This window comes from Spermophilus citellus (genome assembly GCF_964194105.1).
Source record: "Spermophilus citellus genome assembly, chromosome: 9".
Taxonomy (NCBI): domain Eukaryota; kingdom Metazoa; phylum Chordata; class Mammalia; order Rodentia; family Sciuridae; genus Spermophilus; species Spermophilus citellus.
This window is the reverse complement of record NC_138191.1, coordinates 2,613,383-2,627,871: the sequence shown is the minus strand read 5'-3', so window position 1 is coordinate 2,627,871 and position 14,489 is coordinate 2,613,383. Positions and strand designations below refer to the sequence as shown.

General features: G+C 39.7%; 1 protein-coding gene across 8 annotated transcripts in view; it reads right to left on the bottom strand.

The window, feature by feature from the left end:
- The window catches only part of SETDB1 (SET domain bifurcated histone lysine methyltransferase 1), a 46,157-nt gene extending 37,720 nt beyond the window's left edge, over positions 1 to 8,437 (bottom strand). For 4 of the 8 annotated variants that reach the window (XR_014023623.1, XR_014023624.1, XM_081306994.1 and 1 more), the window contains exons 1-3: positions 8,314 to 8,437; positions 6,624 to 6,894; positions 4,229 to 4,380 (exon numbers count right to left, since the gene is read on the bottom strand). Coding sequence is in view for 5 of the 8 variants with exons in the window: in XM_081306994.1 (XP_081163120.1) it covers positions 4,229 to 4,380; positions 6,624 to 6,883 (412 nt within the window). In the remaining 3 variants the exon portion in view is untranslated. Of the gene's footprint in view, positions 1 to 4,228; positions 4,381 to 6,623; positions 6,895 to 7,706 lie in introns of those variants that run through there. The other 4 variants (XM_081306995.1, XM_081306996.1, XM_081306997.1 and 1 more) reach the window with 4 other exon arrangements.
- Between the last annotated feature and the right edge of the window lie 6,052 nt (positions 8,438 to 14,489).

The following is a 14,489-nucleotide window of genomic DNA, read 5'->3' as shown; positions in this document are numbered from 1 at the left end:
ACACCACAATAGAACTACAAACCAAGAATCCCCAAGAATAATATAAAAAAATCTTAACTAATTATTAGACAAACTCAGCAACATACAAAAAGAATTATTGACCAAGACCAGGAGTAGTTTATTCTAGGAATGCAAGGCTGGTTTAATATTAAAAAGAAAAACCTTATTACAATATAATCTATTAATAGAACAAAAGCTCTATGGTTATATGAGAATGAGAAAAAGTAGCTAACAAAAATCTAAAATCCAATCCAGTTATGATAAAAATTCTCATCAAGGCTGGGGTTGTGGCTCAGTGGTAGAGTGCTTGCCTAGCATGTGTGAGACACTGAGTTTAATTCTCAACACCACATATAAACAAATAAATAAATAAAAATAAATAAAAGTCTATCAATAGCTAATAAAAATTAAAAAAAAAAAATTCTCAACAAACTGAAACCTAAGGAACTTCCTAAGAGGTGCAACGGCCAGCCTGAGAATGATATAGTGAGTGACTCAGGAGGCTAAGACAGGAGGATCTAGAGTTAGAGACCAGCCTCAGGCAACTTAGCAAGACACTCATCAAGCTGAGAGAGACTTTGTCTCAATATTTAAAAAAGCAAGGTGCAGTGGTAAATGTGTTTTTCCAGTGACTCAGGAGGATGAGGAGGAAAATCACAAGTTTTAGGTCAGCCTTAGCAACTTAGCAAGACCCTGTCTCAAAATAAAAAAAGTAAAAGGACTGGAGTTTAACCCCAGTACATACATACACATATAAATATAAAAACTAACAAAAACAAAAAGCAAGCAAAGAAAAAAAAAAACTTAGGGATAAACTCATTCAAAAAAGCAAGATGAGAAAAATTAAAGACCTATGGCTGGGAATGTGGCTCAGTGGCAGAGTTCTTGGCTAGCATAAGTGAGGCAGCAGATGAGGCCCTGGGTTCAATTCCCAGCACCACAAAAAAGAAATTAAGAAATTAAAGACCCAGCAGGGTGGTGGCACACTGGTAGTGGTAATCCCAGTGTCTCAGGAGGCTGAGGTAGGAGGCCTGCAAGTTCAAAGCCAGCCTTAGCAATTTAGCAAGGTGCTAAGCAATTCAGTGAAATCCTGCCTCTAAATAAAAAATTAAAATGTAAAAAAAAAAAAAAAAAAGATTAAAAATCTAAATTAAAAGAGATATACCATGTTCACTGATTAGAATCCAATATTGTTAAAAAGGCAATACTCCCCCAATTTATCTTTAGATCAATAGTCATTTTTTAAAATATATATATTTATTTATCTATTTATTTATTTATTTTAGTTGTAGTTGGACACACACCTTTATTTTATTTATTTACTTACTTACTTTTATGTGGTGCTAAGGATCGAAACTAGGGCCTCGCACATGCTAGGTGAATGCTCTACCACTGAGCCCAAACCCTAGCCCTAACAGAGTCATTTTTAAAAATTCTAGCCACTAAGAAAAAAAGAAGACATTGAAAACAAGCTCATCTTAAAATTTAGATGGAATATGCATGCTATACCAAAAAAATGAGGGACTTACACTGATACCAATGCTTGCCATAAAGCTAATTAAGACATGCTGTCGTAATTAATGTAATTAATTAATGTTATTAAGGCAATGTGATGCTGCTACACATTTCAATCAATGTGACACAATAGAATGTAAAAACAGGGGGCTGGGGTTGTGGCTCAGTGGTAGAGCGCTTGCCTAGCATGCATGAGGCAGTGTGTTTGATTCTCAGCACCACATACAAATAAATAAAAAATAAAGGTCCATCAACAACTTTAAAAAAATTTTTAAAAAAAGAAGGTAAAAACAGGGCCTTATACTGATCAATTGATTTCTTTATTTCTTTCGTTTTTTTTTTTTTTTTTTTTGTGGTGCTGGGGATTGAATCCAGAGCCTTGTGCATGTGAGAATGCAAGGCAAGCACTCTATCAACTGAGCTATATCCCCAGCCCAGTCAATTGATTTCTGACAAAGGTATAAAAAGGACAGTATTTCCAACAAATGGGATGGAACACCTGGGTAGCCTTAGGTAAAATAAACAATCCTCAACCTTTACCATAGCAACTTACTCTTCAAAAGACACGAAGAAAATGAAAATGGCTGGGGATATAGCTAAGAGGTAGAGCATTTACTTAGTGAGTGCAAGGCCCAAAGTTCAATCCCCAGAGCCACAAATAAATAAACAAATTAGTGACAAGACTGTCACATCTGAGAGAAATTATAACACTTACCTGGCAAAAAATTGGACCTAGAGTACACAAATAAGTCTTCAAAGTCATGGATAAAAAAATAAACTAGGGCTGGGGATATAGCTCATTTGGTAGTATGCTTGCCTCACATGCACAAGGCCCTGAGTTCAATCCCCAGCATCACCAAAAAGATAATAATAATAATTAATGTTTAAAAAGACAAAAGATTTGAATAGGTATTTCCCCAAAGAACGTGTATAAATGGCATATATAAAAAGATGTTCAACACCATTAGTCATTAGGGAAATGCAAACTTTAATAATATGGTACCATACACCAATTAGAATGGCTAACATGCTAAACTGACAACACCAAATAATGGTAAGGATGCAGAAAAACTGAAACCTCCATACTTTACTAAAGAGAATGTAAAACAGTATAAACACTTTGGAAAATAGTCTAGCAATTTATTAAAAAATCAAACATACAGGCTGGGGAAGTAGCCCAGCAATGGAACTCTTTTCTTGACTAGGATATGGGAGGCCCTGGGTTTTCAATCCCTGATACCAAAAAAAAAAAAAAAAAAAATCAAACCAGCACTTACCATAATACTCACAAACACTTATATAAACATTCACAGCATTATTCATAATAGCCCAACTGGAACTAATCTGAATGCCTATCAACTGGGGATGGATAAAAACACATGGTGAGGGGCTAGGGCCCGCTGAGGTGGCTCAGCGGTAGAGCGCTTGCCTCGCATGTGAGGCCCTGGGTTCAATCCTCACCACCACTTATAAAGAAAGAAAGAAAGAAAGAAAGAAAGATATTGTGTCCATCTACAACTAAAAAAAAAAAAAGCACATGGTGAGGGTTGAGGCTATAGCTCAGTGGTAGAGTGCTCACCTAGCATAGGTAAGGCATTGGGTTTGATCCTCAGCACCACATAAAAAACACATGGTGAGGGGTTGGGGTTGTGGCCCAGCGGTAGAGCGCTCGCCTCGAACGTGCAAGACCCTGGGTTCGATCCTCACCACATAAAAATAAATGAATAAAATAAAGGTATTGTGTCCACTTACAACTAAAAAATGAATTAAAAAAAAAACACATGGTGAAATCTATATAATAGGAGATTATTCCCCAATAAAAGACCAAACACTGAAACATGCAAGTTGGATGAACTTCAACAACATTAAGGGACAGAAGCCAGACAAAAAGAAAAGCTAAGCCGTGATCCCATGGTTAGAAAGGCTGAAGCAGGCTGATTGTGAGTCCAAAGCCAGTCTTAGCAATGGCGAGGCACTGAACAACGCATTGAGACTCTAAATAAAATACAAAATAGGGCTAAGGATGTGCCTCAGCGGTCAAGTGCCCGAGTTCAATACCCTGAGAAAGAAAGAAAAGAAAAGCTATATATGTAGAGAGAAAGAAAGTGGACCAGTAGTCACTGGAAGTGACAGTGGAGATTTAAGGCAAACAGGCACAAGAAACTTTCTGGGTGATGCAAGTGTCTAAAGTTGGAGTACTATATATAAATGTACTAAAACTCAAACTGTACAAATTGGATAAAATCTGAGCCAGGTGCATTGGTGCATGTCTACTATAATTATAGTATACTACTATAATTGGTGCATGTCAAATTACTATAATCACAGTAATTTGAGAGGCTTCAATCCCCCATACAAAATAAATATGTTGGATAAATTTCATGGTGTGTAAATACTATCTTAATAAAACTGCTAAAAAATAGAGAAAAATCTATAGTTTTAGGGCACATACATGGGTGCTAAGGTCACCTATAAAGAAAATCAAGAATATTTATAGAATAGAGGTTAAACAGATTGGAGAAAGGAGGGGAATCAGGGTGTGGTATGTAGGGAACAGCAATGGTACTAACAATGAGACATTTTTTTCTGTAATAAGTCAGACAGGATAGAATATATAGTTAGTGATAAGTGTTTTTCCTCTTGTCTATCTGCTCATCTTTCAGTATTTCAAATTCAATCCCGGAAATTTCCTATCCAAATTTTCATTTCTTACCTGAATCAATGCTGAGAACATCATCATCTTCATCAGGAATCTCAATTATCTCTGTAGGCTGGGAAGTTTCATCCTCAGAGCTACTGTCCCTGTACTGTAGTCCCAGCTTGGAGTAGAAGTCCTTCACCAAAGACTCACAATTAGTCACTGCCCTAATATTGGAACACACATAGAAACGGTCAAAGCCAGCAAAAGAAACAGAGACAGGAGCCATTAGAATTCATATACATTTTGGGCTGGGGTTGTGGCTCAGCGGAAGAGCGTTCGACTAGCATGCTCGAGGCCCTGGGTTCGATCCTCAATACCACATATAAATAAATAAATAAATAAATAAATAAATAAAGGTATCAGGTCTAACCAAAAAAAAAAAGAATTCATATACATTTAAAAAAATATATATTTTTTTTTAGCTTTAGGTGGACACAATATATTTATTTTATTTTTATGTGGTGCTGAGGATCGAACCCAGTGCCTCATGCATGACAGGTGAACACACTACCACCTGAGCCATATCCCCAACCCCAGAATTCATATACATTTAAGTGTATAGTGTCCTCAACTTGAATGGGCCCTATAGATTTCAAAATGTCTCTATTTAGAACACATTTCCAAAACAAAGCATTTTTTTATTTTTAAAGAGAGAGAGAGAGAATTTTAATATTTATTTTTTGGTTTTTGGTGGACACAACATCTTTGTTTGTATGTGGTGCTGAGGATCGAACCCGAACTGCACACATGCCAGGCGAGCACGCTACCGCTTAAGCCACATCCACAGCCCCAAAGCATTGTTTTTTTTAATATTTATTTTTTAGTTCTCGGCGGACACAACATCCTTGTTGGTATGTGGTGCTGAGGATCGAACCCGGGTCGCACGCATGCCAGGCGAGCGCGCTACCGCTTGAGCCACATCCCCAGCCCAGCATTTTTTTTTTTTTAAAGAAAGAGAGAGAGAGAGAGAGAAAAATTTTTTTTAATATTTTTCTTTTTTTTAGTTTTTTTGCGGACACAACATCTTTGTATGTGGTGCTGAGGATCAAACCCGGGCCACACGCATGCCAGGCTAGCGTGCTAACGCTTGAGCCACATCCCCAGCCCCCCAAAGCATTTTTTTAAAATGGATTTTTAAAAACATTTTTTCAGTCATAGATGGACACAATACCTTCATTTTATTTACTTTTATGTGGTGCTAAGAATTGCACCCAGTGGCTCACACATCCTAGGCAAGCGCTCTACCACTGAGCCGCAACCCCAGCTCCAACAAAAGCATTTTAAATGGTGGTTTGATTTCCAGACTAGTTCCTCAAAAATTCAAAATTATGGGGCTGAGGATGTGGCTCAAGCGGTAGCGCACTCGCCTGGCATGCCTGCGGCCCGGGTTTGATCCTCAGCACCACATACAAAGAAAGATGTTGTGTCCGCCAAAAACTAAAAAAAAAAAAAAAAAAAAAAAAAAAAATATATATATATATATATATATATATAACTCTCCCTCTTTAAAAAAAAAAATTCAAAATTAGCCTGGAGTACAGTATTTTCCACCTTATATCATCAGAATTTGCCTTGCTGTTATGTGAAACTGAATTCTAAGTGACAACTAAGGTATCAAGAACAAATCTAGAGGGTTTAGAAACTTATTCATGCTTCACATTTACACAAAACAGTAATTCTAAAATCTTTACACCCTGGGTGATCTTACTAAGGAAACAATTGATTTAGAGTACAGGAGGAAGAAGTAGTAGTAATTTAAGACTTGGACTTTCTTATACTGACCATGTATTAGCCTCAGATAGGTGAAAATTACACATATGGGTGGGCGATTGTGAGGTTAGAGCTCAGACCATAAACTCTGAAGTAGAGTAAGGTTCCACACATCTGTATTTTATACAGTGCTTGGTATAATATCATGAATTATACTTTTAAAATATCTGCCAATCAGATGCTGTGGTCTGTACCTATAATCCCAGCAACTTGGGAAGCTCAGGCAGGAGGACAACCTCAGCAACTTATTGAAGCCCTAGGCAACTTAGTGAAACCCTGTCTCAAAAACTAAAATATAAAAGGCTTGGGATGTAGCTCAGTGGTAAAGTGCCCTGGGTTCAATCTCCAGTACCCTCCACCTCCCAAAAAATCTGCCAGTCGGCTGGGCACAGTAGCGTACTCCTATAATCCCAGCAGCTCAGATGGCCGAGGCAGAAGGATTGAGAGTCCAAACCAGCCTCAGCAATGGCGAGGTACTGAGCAATGCATTGAGATGCTGTCTCTAAATAAAATACAATAGGGCTAGGGATGTAGCTTAGTGGTCAAGTGCTCCAGGTTCAATCCCCAGTACCAAAAAAAAAAAAGAAAGAAAGAAAAAAAAATCTGCCAGTCAACAGATTTTCCATGTAGTCCTCACCTGGATGCATCATCAAAGAGTTGGTCAACATGAGCCACTTCGGATTCTTTCTGTATTACCCACGTCTCCAACTCTGCTAGCTGCTTCTTGCGCTGTTGTACACATTCCATCTTTTCCAATTCTTCATCAATGAAGTGTCGAAGTTCCTCCATAGAGATACCAAGCTCCTCAACCACTGCCTGTTGTAGTTCTGCAATCTCTTCAGATTCCACTGCAGCTGTTGCTGCATCCAGACCAATATACCCAGGGAGGGAGGACATGCTTTTGTTCTCTGAATGGAACAAGAAACTAAAATTGCTTTGAAGTCATTATGACCACAATTAATAAGAGAATTTCTATGCAAAACTCTGCCACCTGTCTTTCAAATAACCTATGTTCTTTCTCCTCATTCTCCAGAATTTGATGCTGCAATTCTGTGGAATTCTTTTCTGCTATAGATTAACAGGTCTAAGACTTAAAAGTATCAGAGCCCTAGCAGTGTTGTATGCCTGTAATCCAGCAACTTGCGAGGCTAAGGCAGAAGGATCATAAGTTTGAGGCCAGCCTCAGCAATTTGCAAGACTCTGTCTCAAAATAAAAAGGACTGAGTATGTAGCTCAGTGGCAAATCACCCCTGGGTTTAATCTCCAGTTTGGGGGGAAAAAATAAAGTTGTTTCAGAGCATGTGGAGAACATTCTTTGTGTAATACTGAAAATGTTTTAGGACGCTCAAGTGAACCAATCTAAAAAGAAAATTCTGTATGTGCACGCCTGTAATCCCAGCAGCTTCGAAGGCTGAGGCAGGAGGCTGGCAGGTTCAAAGCCACCCTGAGCAATTTAGCAAGACTATAAGCAACCTAATGGGAAAAAAAAATTTATTTTTGAAACCTACCAGTCTCAAAAAAAAGGGGGGACTGGGGATGTGGCTCAGTGGTTAAGTGCTCCTGGGTTCAATCCCTGGTACCAAACATAAATAAATACAAAAGAAAAATATTTCTGCAACTTAATGTGTTCCATTAATTTATTAATGAGATAAATGTTTACACGTTGTGCCTAATTTAAACAGCCCCTCCCACCTGAGAAGGGGTTTGATCTACAACTCACTAATTCGGTGTTTTCTCCTTTATGCTTGTTTCTCTTACTTTGCTTCCACGCAGAAATTTCCTTTTTAAAAATCCTACCTCGCTGGGGGGTCTAACTTCGTGAAGAAGGTGTACTTAGCACGTGCAAGACCCTGTTTCCATCCCCAACACTAAAAAATGTGTTTTGGGGGGTGCATTTCAGCGTTCAAAAGCTCACAGCAAAAAGGTTTTCCGAAGTAAACAGAGTAAAGCAACCTGGGAATGAGACGCGGCTAGTGTCCACAGTCCGACATCGCGCACATTCCCCCTAACCGCCTCTCCACCAAAGGCTCCACACACACTGCAGCCGGAGCCCCTGCGGCCCAGCGCGACGCCCACCCTCGGGTCGGCGCGACGCCCACCCGCACGAAGCCCCTTCGGTGCGTCCCGCTCACCGCAGACCCAGCTCAGCCCCGCCCCTGCTCGCGCCTCAGCCAAGACCCTCGCCGGACCTCCGCCCACAGACAAAACATCAAGTCTCTGCTCCCTAGGTCCTCAAGTAGCAGTGCTCCCCACACCTCCCTGCTTCCAGCTACAAGAGCTTTTTCACCGACCGGACCCCAGACTCAAGACTCAGGGGGTAGACTCACGACTCAGGGGTCGGCCTCGACCCGAAAGAGCGAAACCGAAGGGAAAAGGGAGCGGGGGAGGGGAAGCAGCGTGAGGGTGGGAAGGGGAAGCAAAAGAAAGGCCCGGAAGCAAACGTCTAGGCCGTTCCGGTCACTGCGACGGTAGCCTAATGGGGTCAAATCCAAAGCTCCGGAGCACAGAAAACCAAAGCGATCACGCATGCGTTAAGGTAGGGCCTTACAGGCACTCGTAAGGATCCACCGGTGGGGCAAAGGAGGCGTGGCCAGGAGATTTTATAAACCTCCGCCCCAACACTGGTGGCCTCAATACTGCGTTTACTGTGACAACTTAGTTGGCATCTGAGGGTTTTTTCCTGTAAAGTTGTTTTTACTAAGAAAGTTGTACAAATTATAAAGGATATCAAAGCGCAAGATGTAGGCTGGGTGTAGCTCAGTGGTGCACCGCTCACCTAGCCTGCATGAGGCCCTGAGGTTGGATTTTGGGTGCAGAGGGAAAAAAATGAAGATATACTTTAGAAAAACATAACAATCTCTTCTCCTTCCTCATCACATATCATCTGGCTTCTTTGAAGCAAAATATCTTACTTTCCCAGGCTCATACGTTCAAATTCCTGTATAAACATTTTTGTTTTCATTTAAAAAAAATTTTTTTTAGTTATAGATGAACACAATATCTTTATTTATTTATTTTTATGTGGTGCTGAGAATGGAACCCAGTGTCTCCCACTTGCAAGGCAAATGCTCTACCACTGAGTTACATCCCCAGCCCTTGTTTTGATTTAATAAGGACATTCCTGAACCAAATAAAATAAACGAAACTTGACTTTTTGACAGCTGCATAGCATTTCACAGTATGGCTAAACCAAATTTATATTTTTTTCCAATTTTTAGTCACTTCAAACAATGTAAAAGTTAATATTAGCATTCAAAGTAATACTTTTATTTCTGTAAAACAGATTCCTGAAAATGAAACCTGAGTTTTTTTTTTTTTTTTTTTAAAGAGAGAGTGAGAGAGGAGAGAGAGAGAGAGAGAGAGAGAGAATTTTTAATATTTATTTTTTAGTTCTCAGCGGACACAACATCTTTGTTGGTATGTGGTGCTGAGGATCGAACCCCGGCCGCACGCATGCCAGGCGAGCGCGCTACCACTTGAGCCACACCCCCAGCCCTGAGTTTTTTTTTAAGTACACTTTTTAAAATTTTAATAGAGTATGCTTTCAAATTACTTTTTCAAAACATAACAATCATTGCTCCCTCTAGAAAATCTTTGACAGTATCTCTTTCCCCACGCCCTTATTAGGCATGGATGTTGAGTATCTATTTTATTTTTGAGAATTTGAATCTGTGAAAGTAATATATAAGGAAAGACTAGATTGTGTTGTGTGCTTTAAAGCTATTTTTTCTTTATGTCTAAAAATAGGTCTAAAAATATGTTTTTAGTTATTGATGGACCTGTATCTGGTGCTGAGAATCAAACCCTGTGCCTCACACATGCTAGGCAAGTGCTCTACCACTGAGCCACAACCCCAGCCCTCTATGACTATAAAATAAAATTCAATTCCCACAGTATAAAATCTGAGATTTTTCATAGTTTGGCCCCAATTTACTTCACTAACCATATTTCCCATCCCTCCCTTCACATTCCTAATGATGTTCCATTTTTTCAATATATTTACATATTTCACTTTTACTTTTCCATACCCTTAGTTGTTGTGTGTCCATTCCCTTTCTCTGCCTATTAATTCTCTAAGATCCAAATCAAATATCTTCTCTGTGAAGTTTTCCTGGACCAACAATTTAAACTTTCACCTGCATCAGAATCATACCTAAAGGGCTTGTTAAAACAGGTTGCTGCCCCTATGTTCACTGCAGGAATGGATCTGAGCAGAGCTGAGAATGTTCATGTCTACGTTTTCCCAGGGAGCTTCCCTACTATTGGTCCTGGGGCCAGAGTCTTAGAATCACTGTCCTAAACCATCACTCATTCCCTGCAAAATTAATTCCTGCCTCTGTGCTCTAATTACCTTAGTCCATTCCACTTGTAAGTTACCGGTGTATGTATATGTCGCCTCTGCTTGTTCATGAACAACTTTGAGATCTTGTCTAAATCATCTTTGTTTCCCCTGGCACCTGATATATGTGGTGTTCCATAATTTATGATGAATGAGGGAAAATCTTTCTCACTCTGGTTGAGTTATATCTCTATTTGATTCTTTCAGCTTTCCATGTGGGGGAATGAGGAATGGGGAATGTTAAAGGGAAACAGGATGCTATTTTGGATCATCATATTCTACTTTCTTCATTTTCCTGAGAGGACTGAAAAGGTCAATTCTGTATAAACAAGTGGATGGACTCAAAGTGTCACCTAAGGCTTTGCTACTTGATATGCATTCAGGGAACTAATTAAAAAATTGAAATCTCCCCAGGGTCAGTGACTCTCACAGGTAATCCCAGTGACTTGGGAAGCTGAGGTAAGAGAATTACAAGGTTGAGGCCAGCCTCAGCAAATTAGCAAGGCCCTCAGCAACTTGTTGTGACCCTGTCTCAAAAATAGAAAGAGCAGGGTATGTAGCCTAGTGGCAAAGCACCTGTAGGTTCAATCTTTAGTACCAAAAAAGAAAGAAAGAAAAGAAAATTGAAATCTCTGGTCCTACTCTAGACATACAGAATCAGAATTGTGTTTTACTTTTTTATATTATTTTTATTTACTGTTCAGTGTTGGGGATTGAACCCAGACCCTCATTTATCCTAGGCAAGCATTCTGTCATCGACCAGACTCTGAATTTTGATAAGATTCCCCAGGAAATTTATTCACAAAAATTCACCCTGTATGAAAGTCAGGTTTAAGTTGTATAATTTCTATTACAGTAGGACTTCATAGTTAGGAAGCCAAGTTCTGGCTTTTTGCTTTTAAGGTCTGAAGACTAACTCTTATCAAAGGTGATTAAGCCTTGACATAAATGACACAGTATTAAATTTTGCAAATTATTGTAGGGGATAGTTCTTTGCCATTGTCAATATAAAGTAATTTGTAACTGGTACCCCAATTGGAATACTCAAGTGTGCTCAACACATTCACTCCTATAATCCACTGAGTACATTGGAAAACCACAGCCCTGCTCTATTCGGTACTTGACTGTGAGAAATCATAGCACAAGGCTCAAAACAATGGAATGCTAAATAATCCTTTCCTACAGTCAGACTGAAGGGAAATTAGATCGTAATCCGAAGGGAGCTGAGTGATCTCAGAATCAAAACAAAAGCAGTTTGGGGTGATTGAAAACCCAAAGGTTTGCAGGCACCTGGAAGGTTATGTAATCAAGCGAAGTGAGGTAGGTGAGAGCTGTGGCCACTGGGAAGTAGGTATCTCACATAACAGTGGCACTTGCTGCTCAGCTCTGGCGAGTCTTCGTCCCGTGCAGTATAGCAGTATAGTGTTGTTCTATCTTCCCATTCTCTCTGTCACTCTCTTGTTATTGTTGTTGTTGTTGGTGGTGGTGATGGTGGTGGTACTGGGGAATGAACCAGGTGTGTTTTGCCGCTGAGCTACATCCCAATCTCTTTTTACTTTCTTTCTTTTGGGGGGGGGGTATCGGGGATTGAACTCAGGGGCATTCAGCCACTGAGCCACATCCCCAGCCCTATTTTGTATTGTATTTGGAGACAGGGTCTGACCAGGTTGCTTAGCCCCTGACATTGAATTCACGATCCTCCTGCCTCAGCCTTCCGAGCTGCGGGATTACAGGCATGTGCCACTGCACCCAGCCCTTTCTACTTTTTACTTTGAGAGAAGGGCTCACGAAGTTGTTCATGACCTCACTAAATTGCTGAGGCAGGCCTCAAACTTGTGATCCTTCTGCCTCAGCCTCACCTGGCTTGACCTTCCCACATGGTTAAAACACATCTTTAAGGCCTGTTATGGTGATATGTGCCTATAGTCCCAGCTGTTTAGGGGATTAAGACAGGTGAATTGCTTGAGCCCATGATTCAAGACCAGCCTGGACAACAGAGCAAGACCCCATCTCAAAACAAACAAATGAAAAATGCACATTTTATGTGAAAGCTCTTAAGTTTTAAATGTTGGCAATTAATTAGAAAACTTTAAAATTGTGCAATACTTTTTTATATCAGCAGTTCAACTTCTAGGAAATTACATACTGTTGAGATTACATTCTTTTGAATTTGCATGACGTTGAAATGATATGAGTGCTAAGTTATCTAGTAGAACATTATTTGAAACAGTACAAAATGAGGGCTGGGGATGTGGCTCAAGCGGTAGCGCGCTCGCCTGGCATGCGTGCGGCCCGGGTTCAATTCTCAGCACCACATACCAACAAAGATGTTGTGTCCGCCGAGAACTAAAAAAATAAATAAATATTAAAAATTCTCTCTCTCTCTCTCTCTCTCTCTCTCTCTCTCTCTCTCTCCTCTCTCACTCTCTCTTTAAAAAAAAAATTATATAAAAGAGGCAGGACTCCCCCTTTCACTTCCTTGGGCACCTAGACCCCTTCTCTGTCTATCTCTCTGTTCTATTCTTTAAAAAAAAAAAAAAAACAGTACAAAATGAAATAGGAAAAAAAAAAAAGAAACATAATACAGATTCTATTCCCAAGGGTTGGTTAGATTATGGCAGACTCAAATAATGGAATACTTTTCAGCTATATTTTTTTAAAAAGGCAAAGGATGATTTTTGTGTATTGATATGGAATAATCTTCAACCTACCATATGAAACAAAAAAGCAGGTGCAAAACATATATAAAGTATGGTATTGTTTGTGTAAATGCTGGGGGGAAATAAGCAATTTTTTCCTCACATACATATAAAATGTCACCAGGAGGATATTTAAGAAGTCGGGAACTGGTCTCTGGAGAGGGAAACTGGAAGAGGGCAGTGGGGAAGGAGAGGAGGAATTTCACTGTACCCTGTTTGTACCTTTTTGAAATTTGAAACATGAAAACAGATATTCTATTGAAAAATGTTATATTAAAAAAGAAAAGAAAGATGTTTGGAAAGATATACATATATACAAGACCAAACTATTTAACACTAGTTACCTTTTAAAAGAAAAATGGGAAGGAAACAAGGCACTGGTGACATTTGGAAGCTTTTTTTTTTTTTTTTTTTTTTTTTTTTTTTTTTACTCTCTCTGCTATAGTGTGGATCTTGAATGTCCTCCAAAGGCCCAGGTTTTAAAGTCTTGGTCCCCAGCCTTTGGGGCTGTTGGAAGGTGGTGAAAGCCTTAAGGGGTGGGACCTAGCAAAAGAATTTTGGTTGTTGGGGTGTGCCCTAGAAGGACATGTTGGGGCCCGGGCTCATCTTTCTCTCTTCTACTTCTTGGGGACTATGAGATGAGCAGCCTCCCTTGCCACGTGCTCCCACTAGGATGTACTGTTTCTCCACAGGCCCCAAAGCAATGGATCAACCAACCCTAGAATGAAACCTCAGAAACTGTAAGCCAAGGTAAACACTTCTTCTTTTATTTCCCTTGTGTCACTGATGATTGAACCCAGGGATGCTCCAGCACTGAACTAATCTACCCAGCCCTTTTCTTAAAAACAAAATTTTATTTAATTTTTTTTTAGTTGTAGATGAATACAACGTCTTTATTTTATTTGTTTTTGTTTTTATATGGTGCAGGGATTGAACCCAGTTCCTCATCAGGCTAGGCAAGTGCTCTACCACTGAGCCACAACCCTAGCACCAAATTTTTTATTTTTAAAAAATTTATTTATGGGCTGGGGATGTGGCTCAAGCGGTAGCGCGCTCGCCTGGCATGCGTGCGGCCCAGGTTCAATCCTCAGCACCACATACAAACAAAGATGTTGTGTCCGCCGATAACTAAAAAATAAATATTAAAAATTCTCTCTCTCTCTCTCTCTCTCTCTCTCTCTCTCTCTCCCCCTCTATCACTCCCTCTTAAAAAAAAATATTTATTTATTTTGGTACCAGGGATTGAACCCAGGGGTGCTTAACCACTGAGCAATATCCCTAGTCTTTTTATTTTTTATTTTGAGACGGGATCTCGCTACATTGCTTAGAGCTTCACTAAGTTGCTGAGGATGGCTTTGAACTTGCAAACCTCCTGATTCAGCCTCCCTAGCTGCTGGGATTATAGTCTTGTGCTAGCATGCCTGGCAAATTTTTTTGATTTTTTAAAATTTTTTTTTAATTTTTT